This window comes from Anabrus simplex, chromosome 7, assembly GCF_040414725.1.
Source record: "Anabrus simplex isolate iqAnaSimp1 chromosome 7, ASM4041472v1, whole genome shotgun sequence".
NCBI lineage: Eukaryota > Metazoa > Arthropoda > Insecta > Orthoptera > Tettigoniidae > Anabrus > Anabrus simplex.
The window spans coordinates 242,634,854-242,661,079 of record NC_090271.1 but is presented as its reverse complement, the minus strand read 5'-3'; the positions used below and the strand labels follow the sequence as shown (position 1 = coordinate 242,661,079).

The 26,226-nt window shown below is 37.7% G+C and overlaps 1 protein-coding gene across 2 annotated transcripts in view; it reads left to right on the top strand.

Annotated features, from left to right (window-relative positions):
• The window catches only part of LOC136877530 (zinc finger protein 883), a 72,462-nt gene that overhangs the window by 23,326 nt on the left and 22,910 nt on the right, over positions 1-26,226 (top strand). For both annotated transcript variants that reach the window (XM_067151647.2, XM_067151649.2), the window contains exon 4: positions 16,526-16,576. In XM_067151647.2, coding sequence (XP_067007748.2) covers positions 16,526-16,576 — 51 coding nt within the window. The remainder of the gene's footprint in view (positions 1-16,525; positions 16,577-26,226) is intronic.

Here is a 26,226-nt window from a genome sequence, read left to right as displayed (position 1 = left end):
CTTCCAATGCTTTCTCTGAAAATTCTTCTCAGATCTCAAAAATTGGCAGCATGTATGTTCGTAGTCCATGGCAGTAGATAAGGCACTGTGCTGCTATCCTGGAGTGGTTAATTGACCAACTGTATGGTGTTGTTCTTGTCAGTCACTGTTATAACTTAATATTGCTTTTAGACCAAAGAGGCTTTTAGGTAATTACTGCCTTACAAAATTGATTTGTACTTTCAGCTAGTGTAGTTGAAAATATTAACCCGTAGAGAGCCAGACGACGATATATCATTGTTTCATATGTATGCATAAAGTGCCAACCATGATGTATCGTTGTTTGGATAGCACGTAATTATATATGAGTTAGTACAACTTGGGCCACCAGATTGCAACAGCTTATGTGTCGAGTCCATAGAAAATTGTCATTAGATTTTAACTACGCTGCAAGATAATGCATAAATTCATTCGTTATCATGCATTGAATATCTAAAGTCCATGTTCATCTACGACGTATGATCTCCATGTCGCGTGAGTAAAATGGCGACTGGCGGGAGAAATTATTTTGTTAACAATGACGCACTGGCCGTATATCTTAATAATTTTTAGTGAAGAAGAGGATGGTGAAGACTCGGATGAGGAATTCATTCCTCCAACAAGTGAGGAAGGGAAAAGTGAAAGTGTTATTGGGAGTGATAATGGCGAGTTTTCTGTAAACACTTAACCACGTGCTCATTGTCCGATTGTAAACATTGGAAGTGGTAATGACCGTCTGAGTGACAGTACTGATGATGATGATGGCTGTAACAATATCCAACAGCAACAACTTCCTGTTTTCTGTAAAATTCAATTAGGTCAAGATGTGAAATACCAAACCTCACCTGATTATTATAATACTCCTGGCCCGAGATACGCCCATTCGTCAGACGCAAATTTATAGCGTATTTTTATTTTATTTTTCACGGCTCAATTATAGAACCTCATAACTACAGAGACAAACATATATGAGAAATCGTGTCTTGTTACCACATGCCAGAGCACAGTAGTGGCGCCCGGTTACATTGACTGAAATGAAGGCTTTCGTTGCTGTTTTGCTGGAAATGGGTATAACTTGAAGGCCGAGCATATTTTCTTATTGGGCCAAAAACTCCCGTTATATATCATGGTTTGGAAATATGTTCTCAAGAAACAAATTCCAATTGATCTTGAGATTCTTTCATCTTGTGAACAATGATAATCTATCACCATCTGGTCACCCTGACTACAAATCATGTGCCAGGTTCGATCCCATTGTTGAACATGCCAATTGTATATTATGATACCGTTGTACATAACTCTTTAAATACTGAAGATAAAAATGTGAAACTTTACATGTTTATTCATCTTAAATAGGACATTTCAAAGAAGTCATCAATATTTATCGTTGAGTGGAATTTTTTGATTTTTTCTGTTTTGATTCTGATTTTTAGTTTTTGTTGTTTTAAAATTGTTTGGAAAATATTTTTTTTCAAAATACCCAAGAGAATCTTAGTGTTTTCATTTAGTTCAGCAGTAAGAGTGTCTTCTTGTTAACATTTATTAAAAATTTCAAGTCATAGTTATAATATTTGTGAACTATATAGTCCAGAGAGAGAGAGAACCTGCAAAATTCTCTAAATCTGCCTGGCACTCTTGGCATACTGTGAGCACCCGGGCCTGGCACTAAGAGGGTTAATTTTTAATTTCAGTCCCTACAATTATGTTGGCAGCCTGTCAGTAAGATGGGAGTAGATATTCCTTGAAGTAGAGGAAAGGTTTGTTTGGGCTATGCTGTGTTTGTTTAAAGAGAATTGTATTGTTGGTGCCAGTTTCAAGTAAGTGGCAGTGTCCTCTTGAGCTCTTCAGCTTTGCTGTACCAGCAGAGGAAATGACTTAAGTCATGAAAGTTACTTCCATCATTCAATAATATATTAAAAATTTTATTATCAGCCTGAATAAAACACTGGCTGAAGAAATAATGAAGTGATACTTGCTATACAGGGTGAAGCGTAATTCGTGCACTCTGGCATCGCAGCACGACTATTCACATGCCAGCAATAAAAAAATGTCTCTTACAAACTTTCATCTTGCGAGTATATCCGGCAGAAAAACGACGTTGAAGATTAGCAATCTGGCAACACTGTAACAACATGTAGGGTAACTACCTCTTGTCAGCAGACATTACTCGTATTGTACAGTTGGTGCAATGGATAGAGTTATGGGTTAGCATGCAGGAGGTCGAGTGGTCGATCCTGGGTTGAGGCGTATGTTTTTTATTTCGTAAATGTAGTCCAGATGGTATGGTATCTGGCATCTTAATCGTCAACAGCGATTGCAGTGGGTTCTCTAGAAACCATTTTCACTTACATACTACGATCCTAGAAATGGACGAACAATCGTTTTCATTGGTCAGCTTTGAAAGACGCCCTTTCCACGTCGTGGGCGTGAATTTATTCGCACCACTTCATCTACTAGATGTGAAACCTGTTTTCTTTGTACCCTCCTCCAGTGGTCCCATAGATTAGTACCAACTATTATTCTTGCCTCGTTCAGGTCCATTACATTTCGTTAGGGCCTTACGTTACCAGTAGGCCTAGCAACGTGCTCTGCGAATAATGTCCAAACTCGGTTACAATTTGTATGTGTTATCAACATGGTCCCAATAATTCTGTCTTTCAACATTGCGTGTTGTGTCTGGTAACCGCATGCTGTTTAGTACCGGTACGTATCTCAATGTATTATTATTATTATTATTATTATTATGTTGTAAATGTAGGATACATGTGACCTCAGAAACGGTGTCTTACTGTATCACAGTAGGTAATGTCAGATGGAAATTAGCAAATAAAAAATGCGCCTCAACCCAGGATCGAACCATCGACCTCCTGCATGCCAACCAAAAACTCTACCGACTGCACCAACTGTACAGCACGACGTGGACGTGCTGACAGCGGTAGTTACCCTACATATGGTTACAGTGTTGCCAGATTGCTACTCTTTAACGTCCGTTTTCTACCGGATATACTCGCAAGACGAAATTTTGTAAGAGACATTTTTTTATTGCTGGCATGTGAGGAGTCGCACTGCGACGCCCGAGTGCGCGAATTACGCTTTACCCTGTATGTGACAAATGGCAAGATCAAAGGCTGTATCATACTGATATGTATGCGGATTTAATGAGATTGTATCTCCCCTCCAACCTAATGAGAATGCATGATGAATTTTTATTCCTTGTTTGATGTATATTAGCAATAGAGAGGATATAGTTTTTTTAGTAGCCTGTCATTTTCAGTTTCGAGCTGTTAGTCAGGTCTGCTTAGAACATAAGCCTCTCCATCTCCTCTTGTCTTCCCACCACTTTTCCCTCTTCACTCTTGCCCCGTCCTCTCCTCTTCTCTGTACACACTCTTCCACTCCTTTTATCCACCTGTCTCTTGGTCTTCCTCTCGGTCGTTTTCCTGTTAACTCCATTTCATGCATCCTCCTCGGTATCTTTTCCTCTGTGTCCATACCTTCTAAGTCTGGATGCCTCTATCCTGTTCTGTAGTGGCTTTCCTTTTACTATATCTCTCACCTTCTCGTTTCTCATCTTATCCATTCTTGTCACTCCTATCATGCTTCTCAGAAATTTTATTTCACTTGTTTGTATCCTAGTTATGGCTCTTTGCCTCATTACCCAAGTTTCTGCTGCATATGTCAGAAAAGGTACATAGTACATCCTGTATATCACTCTTTTGCTTCTCTGAGGGTCATCCTTACTCCTGACCAGGCATCTGACACTTTTGAGGAATTCTCCTGCTCGTCTTCCATGCTCGATTATTTCCTCGTCATTTCTTCGACTTTCCTCTATGATACTTCCCAAGTACTTGAAACTCTCTACCTTCCTAAGCTGTTCCCCTCCAAGCATTATCCCTCTCGTGGGTCTCTCCTCCGTTCTAGTTGTGATCATTATCTCGCTCTTTTTGGCATTCAATTTCATTTCATATTGTTTCACCTCCTCTTCCCATGCATTTAACTGTTCATGGATATCTTCTTCCTTTTCTCCCCTAACTAACAAGTCATCTGCAAACATCATCACTTTAATTTTTCCTTCCCCAATTTTCCTTGGCACTTTTGTCATTAGCTCGTCCATTACTACAATGAAGAGCAAAGGTGACAGAGCACTTTATTGTTTTAATCCACTTTTCTGCTCAAACCAGTCTGTTCTCTCTCCTCCTACTTTCACACAACCGACACTCCCATGGTACATCTCCCCACTCTTTCTGTTGTCTGCTTCAGAACACCTTCTATCTGTAAGGCTTCCCGTACCTTGCTTCTGCACACATGATCACATGCTTTCTCAAAGTCCAAGAAGGCCATCAGTAGATCTTTACCCTACTCGTAATGATGCTCTTGTAACTGTCTTACTGAGGATATAAGGTCTGCTGTGGACCTTCCTCATCTGAAACCATACTGCTCTTTTCTTAACTTCTCTTCCACCCTCTTTGTGATTCTATTCCCCAGAATCTTCTCAAACACCTTTACACGGTCATATATTAGTGTGACTTCCCTATAGTATTTAAAACATTTCCTGTTCCCCTTCATGAAAATGGGTATGATTACTCCTTCTTCCAGTCTTCATTCTTCCTTCCATACTACTTTCAACACATGATAAAGCCACTGGTTCCCTATCTCTCCTGCTGCCTTCACCATCTCAACACTCACTTCATCTGAACCTGGGGCTTTCTACCCTTTTGTGTTGTCCAATGCTTTGTCCACTTCTGCCCATGTTGTCTTTTTCTTTTCCCGTGTTTCTTCCTTCCTCCCTGCTTCTACTTTCCTCCACAGTGCATCCTTCTGGTTTTAGTAAATCTTCAAAATACTCCTTCCATATTCCTTTGAGTTTCTCTTTCTCCTGCACTTCTTTTCCATTTTTATCTATTATTATAACATCTTGACCATTCCATACAGTGCTTTTTTATTTCCTTTGCTATCTTCTTCCTTCATGTTAATCCACTTTTCCATCCATTTTTTCTTCTCCTTTGTTACAAGCTTTTAGCTTCTTCCTGTTTAGTTTTATATTCCTGTCACCGGGTGAGTTGGCCGTTCCGTTAAGAACGCGCAGCTGTGAGCTCGTATCCGGGAGATACTGGGTTCGAATCCCACTGTCAGCAGCCTTACTTAAGGCCACGGCTGCTTCCTTCCCATTCCTAGGCCTTTCCCGTCCCATCGTCACCATAAGACCTATCTGTGTCGGTGCAACGTAAAGCAAAATAGCAAAAAAAAAAATTATATTCCTGTCTTATTTCCATTGTCCTCTGTTGATATCACAATTTGAAACCTTTATTCTTCTCTCCAAATGCCACTTTGTGTCTGTCGTTCTACCATGGGGTCTCCTTGAATCTGTTCCTGGTACTAGTTCTTCCACAATCTTCCCCTGCATTTTTTTACTAATGTACTCTTGAACCTTTCCCATTCCTCCTCTCCTGTTTTGTAAATCATCTGTTGGTAAATTCTGTCTTATTTTTTCCTAGTATACTTCACTGCTTTTCTTCTCCTTTAGTTTCCATATTTTGATGTCTTTTGTGCTTCTGTGTCCTTTTCCTTTCCTTCCTTGTTCTCAGTTTCATTACCAGTAGTCTGTAGTGACTATTTAGGGCTTCTAATGGTATTACCCTTACATATGAAACATTCCCCTTCATTTCCCAGTCGTAGATCATGTAATCCACAATAGAATTTTTAGACCAGTCACTGCTGTACCAGGTTATCTTATGGCTTTCTCTCTTCTTGAATCATGAGTTTCTGACCATCATCCCATTTCTTTTGCACAGATCCAGTAGCCTTTCTCCTTCCTTATTTCTATTTTCCCATCCTTCTTCCCATCTCACATATCCCTTCCTTTCCATTCCTATATAGGCATTCAAGCCCCCCCCATTACTACGTTGTTTTGGCCATTCAACTGTCTCTCCAATTCTTCCTCAAAGTCATCTTTATCCTGTTGCATGCATCCTACTTATGGAGGATATACAGTTTCCCAGGTTTTTCCTTTGACTGTTATTTAGACTTTAATCAACCTGTCACTTGTCCCTTTTACTTCCTCTTTCACTCCATTTCTTACTGCCACTCCCACTCCATTTCGCTTTCCTTTGTCATATCCTAACCAATACCACCAAAAAACCATTCAACAGCTCTCTCTAACCCCCCCCCCCCCCCTCTCCATTTAGTCTCTGCCAACCCTAATACAGTAAAACCTCGTTAATTCAAAGTCATTGGGACTGAAAAATTGGGCTTCGAATTACGTGATTTCGAATTAACCGCCAATTAGCAATTCAGAAGTACCAACCCTCGCTGCGTTACAAAATATTCTAAGGCCCGTTACTGCATGCAGTTAACCTTGATTCACAGTTTATACCTTTCCAAATGCCATGAAAAAAGAACTATTTCCAAAATGTATCCAAGAAGGTGCATTTACAGTATTCAAATAATGCACTTGGATATCTCACTGACAAACATAACCTCACGCAACGAAAGAAAGAAAGAAAAAAAGCACGATTCAAAGACGAGAAATCTATGCTGGCTCCAATGTGCAAGTACTTTATTCATTGAAATACTATACTGTAAGCATTTTAGATGCCTTGTGTTTACACAGAAAGTGCCCGATGTCCTTAAAATCGAACTTCCCTATGACTATGCTTGTACGATTTCCCGCCATGGCACTTTTCTTGTTCTTCAGAAATGTAAACACTTGCTGCATCACAAAGTATTCTAAGACTCATTAATACATGCAATCACCTCGATTCACAGTTTAAACCTTCCAAATGCCATGGGAAAAAACTATTTCCAACTTGTATCCAACAAGGTGCATTTACAATGTTCAAATAATGCACTTGGGTAAATCACTTACAAACATAACCTCACGCAACGAAAGAAAAATATCACACAATTCAAAGACGAGGATAAATTATGCTGGTTCCCCTGTGCAAATGCATTATTTTTTGGATTTTTGTACTGTTTGCATTTTTAGATGCTTTGTTCTGGCACGGAAAGTGCCTGACGCTCATAATATTGTGGCTTATCGATCTTTCCTATGACGAGGGGATAAAGTTTCTTGCTTCAATGTGCAGTGCATTGCAACGCACTACAGACCCCCATCCCTCACACTCGTACGATTCTCCGGCTGGCACTTTCTCTTTTAAAACCATATGATCGTTTGGGCTTGCATTAAAATAAAGTAATACAGTTTCATCGGCAATGACAATATTGTTCGGTGCCACTTTTTTTTTCGTCAACTGTCGGCGTCGCCAGTGTTCACGGATTCTGTTTTCCTGCACACTGCCCGTTGCGTGATATTACGGCATTCCTTAAAAGTTTGAATACAAAAGAATTCCGATTTCATTCAACTTAGTAATCATGAAGCGCACTGTAGATCCACCGAAGTGAGTGTAAATGCGGAAAGCTACGGTACCTCTGCACGTTCCGGAACACACGTTCTATTATGACGCGGATAAATTTCGAGTTGAAATTACTCTGTAACATACTACTGTTTTAAAATATAAAGGCAGTTTTGAATTAAAAGTCTAAATATCGGTAATGGGGCCGAGATTGTACTTCGAATTACGAATTATGCGTATTGCGAATTAAACAATTTAAATAACATGCAAAACTGTATCTCATGTTTCTGGGAACGAGACCTTCTTTGAATTAGGTGGGATTTTGAATTAACCGATTTTGAATTATCGAGGTTCTACTGTACTTCCAATTTCCTTCTTTCCATCAAGACTACCACCTCTTCTACTTTTCCAGTCAGTGTTTGTATATTCAGTGCTACAATTGGGAATGCTGTTCCTTGCCAGGGTCATCATCTGTTACATCCGTCTAGCTTACTGTTCCTTATTTTGATACGTAATATCCATCATCAACTTGCTAGGCCTGTCCTGATTTTACCAGAGCCCCATTAGCCGCCATCTTTTTCAGGACTCCTGCAGGGCTTTTACAGCAACCTTAGCGGTCTCGGGGCACACGTGGTCCCCACTGTACTTCACATCCGCAGGCTATTCCCTACTTGATGATGTTGTCCATCTCCCTGGCTTGGACAAGGGGTTGGACTTGTGGGAGACGTAGTAGCCTGTATAGGATGCCATTTTCAATGTATATAAATAAGTTTCCTATTATCAGTACTGTAAAAGTAGTGTAAAATTTTAACTGAAGGATTTGTTCAACATAAGGCACACAGTATCTGTAGATGAAGAAACTTATATTCATTTTTATATCCACACTTGTGTTATGGGAATCAATTACTGGTATTGTGATACTCTGAATATTTATTGCATGTACAGTGGGCTTACGGTACTCAGAATGAATACGGTGTAGTATCTTCTTTAAGTCCCTTTTTCTATGATGAGAGCAGAACAGAGATTGCTTATTAAGACAGCGGGTACTCATCAGCCTGATTTGAACATTGTGACTGGAGTTACAGGCTCAGCACGAGTGTACAGAACATTTAAAAGGGATTGGTATACCAAGTATAAGTGCCTCAGTGGGTGTGATAAAATAAACACACTTTTCTGTTTCCTCTGCCTACTGTTCGGTGGTGATATTGCTTCGACAAATGCAGGAGTAGTGACTGACTTGGGACACTTGAGCAATAAAATGAAAAGGTACAAATGTTGGCCACAACATGTAAATAATAATAATAGCAATAATAATAATATGAACTTGGCCATGATAGGAAAAGGATAATATAATATTTAGCATAACCAAGGACACATACTGGAAATTAAGTGCAGACTTTTAGCAGTATAAGCAGATGAAACCACCTATATTTCTGCTTGTTTTCAGATGGTAGTTATATACTGCTGTGTTCTAAATGATGCATGGTTGAGCGATTTTGGGGGTTCTTGTATGCCCCGAATCATAATACAAAATTACTTACCACAGAGTTCATAAAAGAACTGAGTGTCCATGTAGAAGAAAAACCTGAGAAATTGAAATTGATGACACTGCAGTTCTGAGCAGGAGCATTGACGGAGTCGGGGTAAAAATAAGCAAACTATGCACAACAATTTGGTTATGGAAAAGTTAGTTTGAAGAGTAGTTGAGCATATATGTTTTTCACTAATCTTCCAGGCATACCACTGTTTTAACCTAGGTCATCACAACAAACCCACATTTTAGATTAAGAAGTGCAGAAACGTCTTCTGAGAGGTGTTTGACTCATTGGAATTATAACATTAGGACAAGATTTTGAGGAACTGAAGCAAATCAAAGCAAGAGGCTCAGTCACTTTGCATGAATGTGATGGCCACACCAATACCATAGATAATCCAACTTTCACATATTGATTTTCTGTTTCTCGCAGATTTATGGAGCATGTTGAAATTTGTGCAAACAAGTGCAGAAAAGGAAAACCGGCTCATTTGAAGTTCGATAAACTGTCTCTGATTTTTGACTTCATATGAAGAAAGTTAGAGACAGCACTGATGAAATTTAACTTTCACATTCTAACTCCTATTGAACAAGGAAAGGACACAAAATGCCTCTGGTACTGCACAAAGGAAGTGTGCAACATCATTTCTGTCCAAACTGAAGACCGCTTTTCATTTAGTAGTTACTTAAGAGAGGCCAAACTTCTGTTTTCAGACCAACTTTGCTTTATGGGAGTGAAAGCTGGGTGGACTCAGGGTATCTTATTCTTAAGTTAGAAGTAACAGAATGAAAGTACCACAAATGTTTGCTGGTACAAAGAGGTGGGAACAATGTCAGGAAGGTATTCAGAATGTGGGGATGAAATCTGTTAGGAATGAGCTCAGTTGATAAGACTGTACACATGAACTGGCTTCGGTGCTAAGGTCATACGAGTTAAATGGGGGTAATAGGTTACCTAGGAGAATAATGGACTTGGTCATGGAAGGTAAGGGAAGTAGAAGAAGACCAAGACGACGAAGGTTAGACTCAGTTTCTAATGATGAAAAGATAAGAGGTATAGAACCAAATGAGGGCACAGAGTTATTTACAAATAGAGAATTGAGCAGAGTTTAGTAAAATCACACAGGCTTGCAGACTAAACACTGAAAGGCATAACTGTCTATAATGAAATGGTGTATGGCTGTTAGTGGCCCGAGTGTCCGAGGACATGTTCGGCTCGCCAGGTGCATGTGCAGGCGACGTGATGAGGATGAAATGATGATGAAGACGACACATACACCCAGCCCCCATGCTAGCAAAATTAACCAATGATGGTTAAAATTCCCGACCCTGCCGGGAATTGAACCTGGGACCCCTGTAACCAAAGGCCAGCATGCTAACCATTTAGCCATGGAGCCGGACTCAGTCTATAATGAAAATGTATGTTAAATATATATTAATAAATATTTATATAGGAATATTAGTATTTAATTTTAATACCTTAATTTATTATCTATTTATTCTCAACCAGAAATTAAAGAATTTATTTGAAATATGCACTTATATTAACACATTCACGCCCGTATCCGAGTTATTGCCTATAGTGCGTATCCATGCTCGGGACCGTATCCAAGTTAGCCCGGATAAGCGCAACCTTGAATTGGAGCCATTCCTCAGCTGTGGTTTATTTTTGTCACAAATATGTGCAACAGAGGTAAGGGTAATACCCTTATGAATGCTTCTACCTGCTTCTGCTCACCAGAAACCAGGCCCTGGAGATTTTCACTTCCAATGTTTTTTTAAATTCCATTTCTGAATGAAGTCTAGTGCTAGCCAAGCTAGCTGCGTAGTTGGTTTGTGATTGCACAAGCGTGTACTGTATAGTGTATCTAGAATGCAAAAAAACTTGAAGTGAAGTATTTCATTTAAACTGAGCGTATGTTCTTGCAGTTCAAATTATTTTGAAATTATGAATTTAATTTGGTTTGTGAAGGTAATAGGATTATTTGAAAAAACTTTAAAGTTTTAGTTTTAGCATAGGAATGTAAAAAAGATTATTTATAATTGATTAGTGTTGTAGGGAGAAATTAAAAGCAATTGAAAAATGTTTTTATATGGTAGTAGATACATTAATATTGTATCTTGTGTATCAGGCTTTATTAACATTGGCAAGAGGATTTATTTTTCATTAATTGAAAGGAGTTAATTTGTCATGTTAGTTAATGTATCATCATTATTAATAAGTTTGTAATGAAGTTTTAGTCATTTTTTTAACATCTGGTTCTCTGAGAAATGAATTTAATACAGTATTTAATAGCAATTTGCAGATTTATGCATGAACTGTTAATTAATTATGATATTTTAAGGGATAAGTTTTAGAATAGGGATTATAATTGTTTAAGGCCCGGTTGTATAAAGACATCTGACTGGAGATCAATTAAGAACGTAGTTCTGAAAATAACCTGAGAATACAACTTCATCGCGTTGTATAAAACTGAACTCAGTTTACACATGTGTAGTTCAAATGTAATTGTAGTTCAAAAAAGTAGACTTGGCAACACCGCAAGACAAATGAAATACGAAATAGCTTGGCGCGTTGGATAATACTTAAATGGTGGGAATGACCTGGCCATGACTATCAACAAATGAAATACGAAATTGCCGTGACTGTGGAAGAAGGAGAAGAATATATTGTAATCTCGCAAAGTAAACATGGAAGGAACTTCAAAGGAGCGTTCTGCGAATTTCACACCGAAATAAAGGACGATCTGATGAATATTGTACTATCAAAGTACAAACATATACCGTAATATAAAATAAAAGAACCAATATGGTGACATCAAAGTTGAAAGAGAAAGCCGTTGACTTGTCAATTTAAAGAGATCTCCAACAACCATTTGAAAACTTCCTGTAGCATAAAACCTAAGAGTTATTAGTAACATACACGTGTGTGACAGGGGATAATTTCTTTTAGATTTTTGTAGTGTGTCCCTTAACTTTAGTTCCATTCGTTCCACATCATCTTTTGATAAACAAAATCTCATTTTGAACACTTGATCACTCATTTCAATCATCGGATTCCGTCTGTGCTGAAAGACGCGAGGAGCTCGTCGTAAAATCAACTCTTCTTCATCGGACGAAAAGTCGGAATAATCTGACATCCCTGCTAAAGAAAATATATATATATTTATTACACAATTGCTTTGTTCTGTAAACTTGAAACATAATTTAAAATAATTAATTATTGAAGCAGTATCATGATATTATATGATATTCACCTAACCTAACTTCTGAAAAAAATCGAGTAACCTTTAGCAATATTATTTAACTACTAGCATTCAAGATATTTATAACTCACCTCGATATTATTAAGGTGCAGTATTCTTACGCAGATACGATACAAGAAAACACTTCTCAGGTCTTCAGGTCTAGTTCAATGTTTAATATGAATGATAATGATCTAGGTTCAAGGAGATTAACCGACGAATATTCGGCAGTCAAATCTGAACTTAGATCGAGACGAGATGATCTTAGATTAGCGTTTATACAACGGAAAATCGAAGTTCAACATGACTGGCAGCCATTTTTCCTCGTTAAACTCAGATCAAATGTTTTATACAACCGGGCCTAAATATATTTAATATTCTAGACTTTAAATTAGCCACCATTTGAATAATCCCATAAATTATTTTATTGTAATATGATTTTATGATAATGTTAAATAGTGTATTGGAGTTAATTATTGCATTTTAATTTGATTATGATAGTAATGAAAATTAGTATACATGAGGTGTAAATGATTTTCTGGATGTTAATTTATGAAGGAACTAGGCAATTTTAATGTTGGCCTGTTTATTTCTTTATCAGGATTAGCATTTGATGCTCGGCTCATTCCGTATGGCACGCCATTCGGGTACAATATGTATGTCATAATCTACTAGGATTGTATCCTGTCATTTTTTATAATTGTATTCAGTAAAATGCTCGCTCACAATGTACTGTGATTATCAATATCACAATGCACAGATAGACAAAGGAATAACTTACAGATGATTTAAGTGATGCTTCTGCATGTGCATTGCTTTTCGTGCAAAGCTCAAATCAAAGAAAGTAATGAATAAATTATAATTCACCTTGCTGTACTGTTGTTGTTGATGATGTTGTTTGAGTCATCATTCCATAGAATGATTGGATGCACTCTCTATGCCACTCTGTCCTGTGCTAACCTTTTCATTTCCACGTAACTACTGCATCCTACATCTGCTCTAGTCTGCTTGTCCTATTCATACCTTGGTCTCCCCCTACAGTTTTTAACACGTCCAATTCCCTTAAAAACCAACTGAACAAGTTCTGGGTGTCTTAAGATGTGTCCTACAATTCTCTCTCTTCTTCTCATCAAATTTAGTCAAATCGACCTCTTCTCACCTATTTGATTCAGTATCTCTTAATTCATGATTCAATCTATCCATTTCCCCATCAGCATTCTTCTGTAGCACCACATTTCAAAATCTTCTGTTCTCTTTTCTTTCTGAGCTTGTTATCATCCATATTTCACTTCCAGACAAAATTATTCAAAAACATCTTTCTAATACCTGTATCAATATTCGAAGTGAGCAAATTTCTTTTCTTAAGAAAGGCCTTCCTTGTTTGTGCTAGCCGCATGTTATGTCCACCATACTTCTGCCATCGTTAGTTATTTTACTACCCAAGTAAGAATATTCATCTATTTCCTTTAAGACTTCATTTCTTAATCTAATATCGCCTGCATCACCTGACTTCGTTCGACTGCACTCGATTACTTATGTTTTGGACTGATTTATGTTTGCCTTGCACTCCTTACCAAAGACTCCATCCATACCATTCAGCAATTTCTCCAGATCTTCTGCAGTATTAGATAAAATAACAATATCATCAGCAAATCTCAGGGTTTTGATTTCTTCTCCTTGGATTGTGATTCCATTTCCCAATTCCTCTTTGATTTCCTTTACTACCTGTTCTATATAAACAAAAAAAAAAAAAGAAGGGGGACAAACTGCAGCCTTGCCTCACTCCTTTCTAGATTACTGCTTATTTTTCAAAGCCCTCAATTCTTATCAATACAGACTGATTTTTATGCAAATTCTAGATAATTCTTCATTTTCGTTAACTGATTCTGATCACCATCAGAGTCCAAATAGCTTGGTCCAGTCAACATTATCGAATGCCTTTTCAAGATCTACAAATGCTATATATGTAGGCTTGTCCTTCTTAACTCAGTCCTCTAAGATAAGATGTAAAGTCAGGATTGCTTCACATGTCCCAAGAATTCTTCTGAAGCCAAATTGATCTTCTCCCAACTCAGTTTCAACTTGTCTTTCCATTCTCCTGTAAACCATATGTGTTAAAATTTTGCAGGCATGAGATACTAAACTAATGGTGCAGTAGTTTTCACGCTTCTCATTACCGGCTTTCTTGGGAACAGGTATAACAACATTCTGCCGAAAATCAGATGGCACTTCTCGTGTATCATACATCTTACACACCAAATGAAAAAAGCTTGCAATGCTGGTTTCTCCTAAGGCAGTCCATAATTCAGAGGGAATGTCATCAACTCCAGGTGCGTTGTTCCTGTTTAGGTCTCTCAAAGCTCTGTTGAATTCTGACCTCAAAATTGGGCCTCCAATTTCATTAGCATCAATAGCCTCTTCTTGTTCCAGAACTATATCATCTAAGTCTACCTTGATACAGCTGATGGATATGTTCCTGCCTGTTTGTCTTTCCCTAGAAATGGTTTTCCATAAGAGCTCTTAATATTCATACACCTAGTTTTCCTTTCTCCAAAGGTTTCTTTGATTTTCATGTACGCAGCATTTACTTTTTCATAGGACCACACAACCTGCAACATCCCTGCACTTCTCCTTCAGCCACTCTTCCTTAGCTGTCCTACATTTCCTATCTATTACATTCTTTAATTGCCTGTATTCTTTTCTGCCCTGTTCAGTTTTTGCATTCTTGTAGTTTTGTCATTCATCAGTCAGGTCAAGTATCTCCTGAGTTATCCATTGATTCTTAGTTAATCTTTCCTTTCTTCCTAATATTTTTTCAGTAGCCGTACTGACCTCTTTCTTCATGACTTCACCACTGTCCATTCTTCCTCTATTGTGTTCCCTTCAGCACTTTCATTTAGTCCTTTTGCAATATGTTTCTTGAAACAAACCCTCGCTCTCATATCTTTAAACTTGTCTAGATCCCATCTCATTGCATTCCTTTCTTCAATTTCTTCAACTTCAGATGGCATTTCATGACCAACTAGTTGTGGTCAGAGTCCACGTCTGCTCCTGGGAAAGTTCTGCACTCCAATACCAGGTTTCTGAATCTCTGCATAATCATAATGAAGTCTATTTGATACCTTCCAGTGTCTCCAGGTCTCATCTATGTATATAGCCATCATTTGTGGTGTTTGAACCAAATATTAGCAAGGACTAAATTATGATTGGTGCAGAATTCATCAGCTGACTCCCTCTTTTGTTCCTTTGTCCCAGTCCAAATTCTCCTACTGTATTACCTTCTCTTCTTTGGCCTACCACTGCATTCCAGTCTCCCATTACAATCATATTCTCATCACCTTTTACATATTGTGTTAAATCTTCTCTCTTCATATATTCTTTCGATTTCCTCATCTTCCGCTGAACTGGTAGGCATATAGATATGCACTGTTGTGGTGGACAGTGGTTTGGTGTCTGTCTTGACAACAATAATCCTTTCACTATGCTGGTTGTAATACCTTACCTGCTGCCTTTTTTTCTTATTCCTTTTAAACTAATTCCTGTATTTGCCCAGTTTGATTTTGTGTTTATAATTCTGTAGTTGCCTGACCAAAAATCCTGCTCTCCCTGCTAATGTACTTCACTTATACCAACTACATCTAACTTTAGTCTATCCATCTCCCTTTTCAGATTTTCTAACCTACCACAACGATTCAAACTTCTAACATTCCACACTCCAACTCGCAGAATGTCAGTATCCATCTTCCTGATGATTGCCCCCTCTCGTGTTGTCCCCACCCAGAGATCCGAATGGGGGACAATTTTACTTCCGAAATATTTTACACAGGAGAAAGCCATCATTCGTACAGAGAGAGCTGTATGTCCTCAGGAGTTAGCTACGGCTGTAGTTTCTCCATTGCTTTCAGCCATGTAGCAGTATCAACACAGCTAAGCCATGTTGAGTATTATTACAAGGCCGTATCAGTCAATCATCTAGTCTGCCAACCTTGCCGCTTCTGAAAGGTTGCTACCCGCTTTTGATGAATCATTCGTTGGTCTGATCTCTCGACAGATGCCCATCTGATATGGTTGTACCTGCAGCTTGGCTATATGCTTCATTGAGACATGCAGACCTTCCCACCATGGCAAGGTCACCTGGGAGGACTGTACTCTTATCAAGAATATTGTCCCAGCCATAAATGAGACTGGGACTTTGGTGGAAGCTACATTTTGCACCCATTAAGAAATGGCAGTAATCAATAAAATCACAAACCATTTGCCTCATTTATCATTTATTACATTGGTTTTAACACTGTGATATTTCAAAAATATATTCATTAATTTGGTGTTGGATCCAGTTTGAAAAAGCTGACTGGGCCTATTGTTCTTTCTTACAGGAACATGAAGCACAGTTCCCTTTCGTCAAGTGTGAGTCAGAATGGAGCCTGGTAAGTTATTTTTTCACAAATTTTCGGTGTAAAGGAAACTCTTAATTTATCACCGGATTTGCAACATTTCTTTAATCAAAGTTTTGACGTTTGATAGTACCTTTTCACACAGTTTCTCTATAAAGTTAGCTCTTAATTTATCACTGGATTTTCAACATGTCTCTAATCATAGTTTTGAAGTTTGTTGAAAATTTTTTAATAGTTTTAAACAGATTTTGTTTTTGAAGATTGTTATAATTCAAAGTAATTTCAGATGGAATGAAGTAGAATGTGGGCTCCCTTTGAAATTAAAAATGTAACTTGGTCTTTCATCACAGTTAATATTTTGCTATTACGTGTGGTCATGAAGTTCAGTATGCTTCCAGCCAAAGAGAGCATAACACTTTGATATTTTCAAGGAATATGAATTTAGTGGACACAAAATAAAGTTTTAAATTACAATAATTCTTCTTCCTCCTCTCCACACCCTAGTAGGGCTGCGGATTGGAAGTGTGTTGCACAGGTGGACATTGTCCTGTTTTACAGCTGGATTTCCTTCTTGATGTCAGCCCTATATAGAGAGAGATGTATTCACTATTGTGTGTGTCCGTGTTGGTTGGCAGAATGGTGTTTGTATATATATGAAGAGTTGTGTATTGGGCCATACACCAATACCCAATCCCCGGATAGGGGAGCTAACCAGAAGCCATTAAAATCCCTGACTCAGCCAAAAATAAATCTCGGAACCATCTGAACCGAAGGCATCGATTCTAGTCAAGGAGCTGAAAATAAATTATAAAAAATAAAAACTATAGTTTAGATAAAGGTTATTTATTAGAAAGAAGGATCATGAAAAATCTGAGCAAGTTGGCCATGCAGATAGGGGGGCACAGTTGTAAGCTTGCATTCAGGAGATGGTGGGTTTGTACTCCACTTAGCAGCCCTTAGGATGGTTTTCTGTGGTTTCCCATTTTCATACTAGGGAAATGCTCTATCTTAATTAAGGCCACAGCCACTTCTTTTCTACTCCTAGACCTTTCCTATCCTAACATCACCATAAGACCTATTTGCGTCGGTGCGATGTAAAGCAACTTGTAAAAAAAAAAAAAAAAAAAAAAGAGAGAGAGAAATCTTAGGCGCAATGAAAATAACAGAACAATGAAAATTAAGAAATGATAAGGATATATTCTAGAACATAGAAAATATAGCAAAAACAATAAGAAAAATGAGATTGCTATTTTTTTGGACATTCCTATAGAATGGATGATAACAGGTTGACAAAACAGAATTCAGGTACCTTTGGGAGAAAAAGTCAGTAACAAGCTGGATATAAAAGATCAAGAAAGTTAGAAAGAAATGAAATAAAAGAAGAGGAAACTGTGTATTGGGAGATGTTTAAAGGAAGGTTTTAAGAATGAAGGGATTCCAAGGAAGAATGAAAAGGTGATGCTTGTTGCTTGTTGTTTTAAGGGGCCTAACATCGAAGGTCATCGGCCCTAAGAATGAAAAGGAAACCCAGTCCAAAGTGGTCTGAAAAAAATAATAACAAAGCATGGTGCAATTATGAAAGAATATTGGAAAGAACAGAAGAGGAAACAACAAGGAGGGATGAATTGAAATTGACATGTGGTCCCTAGCTGGCCACATTGTAAAGAATAATAAGTATAAAAATTGATTCAGAAGTGGATGTATATGAATAAAACAGTTTTATTGGACTAATTTAATCTAGGATGACCTAGTTAGCATGCGTGCTTGCACACACACGATTATACTTGATTATGAATGACAACATTTCACTAATTAGTGGCTATTTCTAAAAGTCTCTTGTTCTCACTACGGATCACCAGCTTGCTGGTACTGACCTGCATCAGGCATCTCTCTGTAACCTTGATTGACAGGTTCAGCCTTCCGCTTACTTCACATGCATTAGTCACTCCAGCCAGCAGTTCTCTGTAGCTGGGTTCAAATACATGTCTGTTGATTATTAGTGCTGTTCACTTCGCTTGGTTCTAGACAAGACTGATAAGTCACACAATCAACTCACGTGACTGCTCCACACACTGAACTACTTGACAATGACAGCAACCTGTTTGTGGCGAGCCTGATGTCACCTCTTTTGTTTCTAATGGCTATGGACAAAATTCTAAAGAAGACAAAGGAAACATATGAGAATAGGGAGGTGAAGTTATTGCTATTTACAGACGATATTGTGGTCTGGAGAATGAACAGCAAAGATGAAGAACAACAACTTGATGCACTGAAGGGAAATTGAGAAGTATGGTGTGAAAATCAGTGCAAAGAAAAGCAAGACCATGGTGATATCAAGAGGAAAAAGACAAGGGAAAGGCATTATATAAATTGATGGTCAAAGCCTGAAATTATTGACAGTTTCAAATACCTAGGAAGTGAATTCATGATACAAGATTGGATCTGGAGATTAGCAAGAGGGTGCAAACAGGGCAATACATTCTACCAGAGTGGTAGAAACCTTGTCAGGAATAAGGAAGTTTCAAGGAAATGTAAAGAGATAATGTATGATATGTATTATGCACCCATATTGACTTATGCGGCTGAGACATGGAAAATAACGAGTAAGGAGGAAAGTAGAATTCAAGCCACTAAAACAATTAGGTTTTAAGCTGGAATATTGTTTATAATTACATAGACTAGCAGTAAAAAACAAATAAGTATTGCAAGGTGGGATTCTTTCTTTAACCTAACCTTAATTAAATGATCTTTGCAGAAGTACGATAGGAAAGACAGATTGAGACACAAAGATGTTAGAAAGGAAGTTGGAATAGAAAACTTAAATGAGAGAATTGATAGGAATAAATTAAGATGGTTTGGATATGTAAGGAGGATGGATGGGGAGAAGAATTCCAAAATATACAGAGTGAGTTGGACATGTGGTTAGGGTCGTAGAGCATTGAACTTGCATCCATCCATCAATCAATCAATCAATCAATCAATCAATCAATCAATCAATCAATCAATCAATCACTATTGATCTGCATTTAGGGCAGTCGCCCAGGTGGCAGATTCCCTATCTGGTGTTTTCCTAGCCTATTCTTAAATGATTGCAAAGAAATTGGAAATTTATTGAACATCTCCCTTGGTAAATTATTCCAATCCCTAACTCCCCTTCCTATAAACGAATATTTGCCCCAATTTGTCCTCTTGAATTCCAACTTTATCTTCATATTGTGATCATTCCTATTTTTAAAGACACCATCCAAACTTATTCATCTACTGATGTCCTCCCATGCCGTCTCTCCACTGACGGCTCGGAACATACCACTTAGTCGAGCAGCTCATCTCCTTTCTCCTGTCTTCCCAGCCCAAACTTTGCTACATTTTTGTAATGCTACTCTTTTGTCGCAAATCACCCAGAACAAATCGAGCTGCTTTTCTTTGGATTTCTTCCAGTTCTTGAATCAAGTAATCCTGGTGAGGGTCCCATACACTGGAACCATACTCTAGTTGGGGTCTCTCCAGAGACAAATATGCTCTCTCCTTTACATCCTTACTACAACCCCTAAATACTCTCATAACCATATGCAGAGATCTGAACCCTTTATTTAAAATCATATTTATGTGATTACCCTGATGAAGATCTTTCCTTATATTAATACCTAGGTATTTACAATGATCCCCAAAGGGAACTTTCACCCCCATCAACGCAGTAATTAAAACTGAGAGTACTTTTCCTATTTGTGAAACTCACAACCTGACTCTTATCCCCGTTTATCATCATACCATTGCATACAGTCCATCTCACAACATTATCGAGGTCATTTTGCAGTTGCTCACAATCTTGTAACTTATTTATTACTCTGTACAGAATAACATCATATGCAAAAAGCCTTATCTCTGATTTCACTTCTTTACACATATCATTGATATATATAAGAAAACATAAAGGTCCAATAATACTGCCTTGAGGAATTCCCCTCTTAATTTTTACAGGGACAGATAAAGCCTCACTTACTCTAATTCTCTGAGTTCTATTTTCTAGAAACAGAGCCACCCATTCAGTCACTCTTTTGTCAAGTCCAGTTGCACTCATTTTTGCCAGTAGTCTCCCATGATCTACCCTATCAAATGCCTTAGATAAGTCAATCGCAATACAGTCCAATTGACCTCAAGAATCCAGGATATCTGGTATATCTTGCTGGAATCCTACAAGTTGGGCTTCAGTGGAATAACCTTTCCTAAACCCACACTGCCTTCTATCAAACCATTTATTAATTTTGCAAACATGTCTTATATAATCAGAAAGAATGCTTTCCCAAAGCTTACATATAACGCATGTTAAACTGACTGGCCTGTAATTTTCAGCTTTATGTCTATCACCCTTTCCTTTATATACAGGGGCTACTATTGCAACTCTCCATTCATTTGGTAAAGTTCCTTCATGCAAACAAAAATCAAACAAGTACTTCAGATATGGTACTATATCCCAACCCATTGTCTTTAGTATATCCCCCGAAACCTTATCAATTCCAGCTGCTTTTCTAGTTTTCAACTTTTGTATCTTACTGTAAATGTCATTGCTGTCATAGGTAAATTTGAATACTTCTTTAGTATTAGTCACCTCCTCTATCTGGACATTATCCTTGTAACCAATAATCTTTACATACTGCTGTCTGAATACTTCTGCCTTTTGAAGATCCTCGCATACACGCTCCCCTTGTTCATTAATTATTCCTAGAATGTCCTTGGAACCTGTTTCTGCCTTAAAGTACCTATATATACTCTTCCATTTTTCACTAAAATTATGGCCACCAATTATGCTTGCCATCATGTTATCCTTAGTTGACTTCTTTGCTAGATTCAATTTCCTAGTAAGTTCCTTCAATTTCTCCTTACTTCCACAGCCATTTCTAACTCTATTTCTTTCCAACCTGCACCTCCTTCTTAGTCTCTTTATTTCCCTGTTATAATATAGTGGATCTTTACCATTCCTTACCACCTTTGTAGGTACAAACCTATTTTCACATTCCTCAACAATTGCCTTAAACCCATCCCAGAATCTGTTTACATTTTTATTTACCGTTTTCCACCGATCATAGTTATTAAAAACTCCCTTATGCCTGTTTTACCTGCCATATGGTACTGCCTAACAGTCCTAATTTTAATCTCTTCCTTTCTTTCACATTTATTTTTAATTACCACAAAAACAGCTTCTTGATCACTAATACCATCTATTACTTCGGTTTCTCTATAGAGCTCATCGTGTTTTACCAGCACCACATCCAGAATATTCTTCCCTCTAGTTGGTTCCATCACTTTCTGAATCAGCTGTCCTTCCCATATTAACTGATTTGCCATTTGTTGGTCATGCTTCCTGTTCATTCGCATTATCTTCCCAATTGGCACTTCGTAAATTGAGATCACCTGCTACTATCACGTTCCTTTCCATATCGTTTCCCACATAGCTTTTTTTCTTATCGAATAATTCTGAATCATCATCAGCGCTGCCCTTTTCCGGTCTGTAAACTCCAAAGACATCAAGTTGCCTATTATCTTTAGAGATGAGCCTTACACCTAGAATTTCATGTTTGTCGTATTTAACTTTTTCGTAGCTTACAAGTTCTTCTTTCACCAGAATTAATACTCCCCCTCCTACCATTCCTATCCCATCTCTACGATACACACTAGAGTTCCGCGAGAATATTACTGCATCCATTATACCATTTGTCAGCCATCATTCAACTCCTATTAAAATATCTGGTGAGTATGTATCTATTAAATTACTTAATTCGATTCCTTTCTTTACAATACTTCTACAGTTGAGCACTAACAGTTTTATGTCATCCCTACTTGATTTCCAGTTCCCTGTTCCCTTAACATCGCTCCCTAGCGCACCCTGTTTCCCTGAATGTACCTCCCTATAACCCTTGTAAACAAATTTCCTAACTTATATGTACCACTGCGGTTTAAGTGAAGGCCATCAGAGCGGAGATCCCTATCTCCCACCCACCCATTACGATCTAGAAATTTCACTCCCAGTTTCCCACATACCCACTCCATAGTCTCATTTAAATCCCCAATCACCTTCCAGTCAGTATCCCTCCTACACAGTATTCCACTGATAACAATCTCCGCTTCCTTAAAATTCACCCGTGCTGCATTTACCAGATCCCACACATCCCCAACTATGTTGGTACTTATACCTGTTTGCCTTACGTTGTTAGTACCAACATGAAACACTACCACCTCCTCCTTTCTCTCCTCCTTCTCTTCTACTTTCCTCAACATCTGCCTCAACCTAAGTCCTGGATAATACTCTACCCTGGTACCCTTTCCTCCACACACTTTCCCGACATGTCTAACTGTAGAATCCCCCATGACCAGAGCCTCAACCCTACCCACCTCATTTGATCCCCTCCCCTCCTGGTCAGTCCTATCTTTCTGGACAGCAGCAGAAGCTACTTCCTCCTCCCTTTTCTCCATCCCATGACCTGTTCCACCTGTCTTTTCCTATCCAGTACTCCACATTTCCCTTTCCTATCTCTTCCCTTTCTCCTACTTCCAAACTTCTCGGTAACAGTTCCCTGTTCCTCATCTTCCCTCAGTTGTTCTACCTGCAGTGACTCGTACTGATTTCTCAGACACCTGTCCTGAATTTTGATCCTGAATGGAGCCCTTAGCCTGCAATCTCCTTCCCCTTAAAACATTAGACCACCTGTCTTCCACAATTCCCCCATTTCCTTCCAATCCCTCTATTACACCTACTGTATCCTGTACATTGTTTGGAGGCCTTCTTTCCTTCCTGTCCTCTGAGAGTATCCTAATTATCTCCCTCAAGCTCTCCAACTCCTCCCTCATACTTCTTAATGCCTGGCCACACCCACAGTTCCTACACTCGCACTGCTTAGCCATTTTTACTAAATAAGAAATGGAAAAATAAGATAACTTATTCTGTGCAAAATAAAAATGAAAGGAAAGAAATATTGTCTAGGTTAGTTCACAAAGAACAAACGATAGTAAGTTATTTAATATAGGCTACTACTACACTACAATACTTCTTAATTGTACTATTTTTATTCCTACAACACGCTAACACGATGAAAATTGCTGTTAAATACTGGAAACAGAGAATAATACACAAGAGTTACACAATTCTTAACTGCAGTTAAGTCTACCCTAATTACAACAACAGAATTTTTGTAAGAGAGTTACTACAGATACCGGTACCACAGAAACGGTACTATACTATACAAATATTTCACACTAATAGAATAAACACACTACCAGTACTTTCTAATAAGATGCTATAATACACTACAATAATTTTAAACTACGTTCAGACTATGTACAGATACTACAATACACTACAATAATTTTAAACTACGTTCAGACGTATTCTAATTACAACAGGTTATTACCAAGCAAAAACAGAAAAGAAAATTAGCATTAAAGTTCGAAATTCTCAAAACTACTCAAAATTATAGAATAGGCACTCTAATTTCTAATAAGTTACTATACTACACTACAATAATGTTAAAACTACATTCAGACGAATCCTAGCTTCTTACTAAGCACAAATAGAAATGAAAATTCCAATTAGGCCTAAATTTAGATATTCACAAGAACTACCGATAGGTACTCAAAGATTACCAACAAAGTTAAACACTTATACAGATTAATATTAGTACTACTTTGTCCTACTATGCTGTAACAGAAATGAAACCTGCCGTTTGCACACGAATATAACAGGCAAGATACTATCTAATATACTGTACCTACACTACAATTCTCAACTGAAATTGGTTATGTAATCTTTACCGATGGTAGATTACTATTATTTTCCTTACTCCACGGGATGGAGAATAATAGTGTCCTTAAATGTTGAAAAATATGAGATTGTTTACAATATTTTCTCAAAAGTATTTCTGTCTAAACTTGAACTTGACTTGAATTGCAATTATTGGAATGTAGGAACTTGATTATTAGCTAACCGCTCATAAATACTGAAATGTCAAGGGTGTGAAATATAAATTACGGATACTTCAACTGCCTACTCAGAACTATAAATGATCGGAATACAAGAATCAGCTGATTTTTATTTATATTTTCTTGATACACTACACCCTTTGTTCACAGACTGTAGCCAACAATGCCAATATTTGAATAAGAAGAGCGACAATAATCAATAAAAATTACGACTGTTAACTATTTCACCAGTGAAATACTGTCTATTCTGTTGAAATCCTTTCTTTAAACAAAATTTACAACAGTATCGTGTTATTAAAAGAAGTTATTACCTTCGTGATAGGTGGGACCGTTGAACTGCTATTTGAAATACCCTGTCAAATGCCTACACTAATAGATATAACCGCTGCCGAAGTTACGACTCTTTTTAATATCCCGTCTTTGTAAGTACTGTATTTTATCAACAAACCTATTGATATTTTAATAATACTATTAAAAAGAAAGATATATTTCTTCTTTCACACAGACCTAAATTACCGGTTGTAATCTAGCAAATGCCTACAGAACTACTCAGTGTGAAAACTGTAAATAAATGCCACTAATTGCAGATTACTACAAATAAACACAAAACACAATTATTTGTGGAGCTAAATTATCACACACACACAAAATTTGGTAAATTTCTACAATTATTAACTACTTTATCACTGAGATAACACAGAGCTCTTGGAACAGTCAACCACTCGCTAGCGCATCCAACAATGGAAAGCCCATTTGGGAGATAGTAGGTTTGAACCTCAATGTTGGCAGCCCTGGAGATGGTTTTCTGTGGTTTCCCTTTTTCACACCAAGTAAATGCTGGGGTTGTACCCAAAGTAAGGCCATGGCCGCTTCCAATTCCCAGCCCTTTCCTATCCCATCACCATAAGACCTGTGTTGGTGCGACGTAAACTCAGTTGTAAAATCAAATTCCAAAATAAATTATGGTAATGAAGTTTGAGCAGGAGAGTGATAGGGAGACTAGAACAAGGTGGATCGATTCAATAAATAGGAGTGCAAGAAGAAGAAACCTGGACTAGAAAAAGAATTATGGAAGAGGAATGGTTGAAGGAGAGAGGAAGGTGTATTAGTGCAATAAATGCCCCGACATCTCTGGAGCTGGATATGAGGAAAGAATGATGATGAGGTTCTAGTACCTTCACTGTGCAGTCAGAATATGAACATTCTAATTTTGCCATCTAGAAAATCCATGGGGACACCAGAAAAACAACACAATATAAAGAGAGGTTGTCACATGTCCTCAGGCCGATCGGAAGGTTTCTGTCACTTGTTATGTCCAGGAAATATCAAAGGTGGTACTACAGTACTGACAGTCAAATGACCACAGAAGAATACATTTCAGAAACTGAACTTCTCCTAGATGTTACACATTTTGATTGGCAATGTAGTAAAATGTAGTAAAATTGAACTTGATTGATTTTGTTAGAGTTTATCCTCAAGATATGTAAAGTACATTTTTCTTCAGTATTTTCAAGAAAGAAGATCCCTTACATACAGATTTATTTGTTTTGCCTCAGCATGAAAGAACATTTTTTCCTCAGCATTATCACCATCATCATAAGTGTTTTTATGTGTTTTTATTTCGTTTGTACCTAGTTTTGTACCCTTTTTTAGGTGAAGATGTTCTTCATTATGAATGAAATATGTATTTTTTTAAATAATTAGGTTTTGAG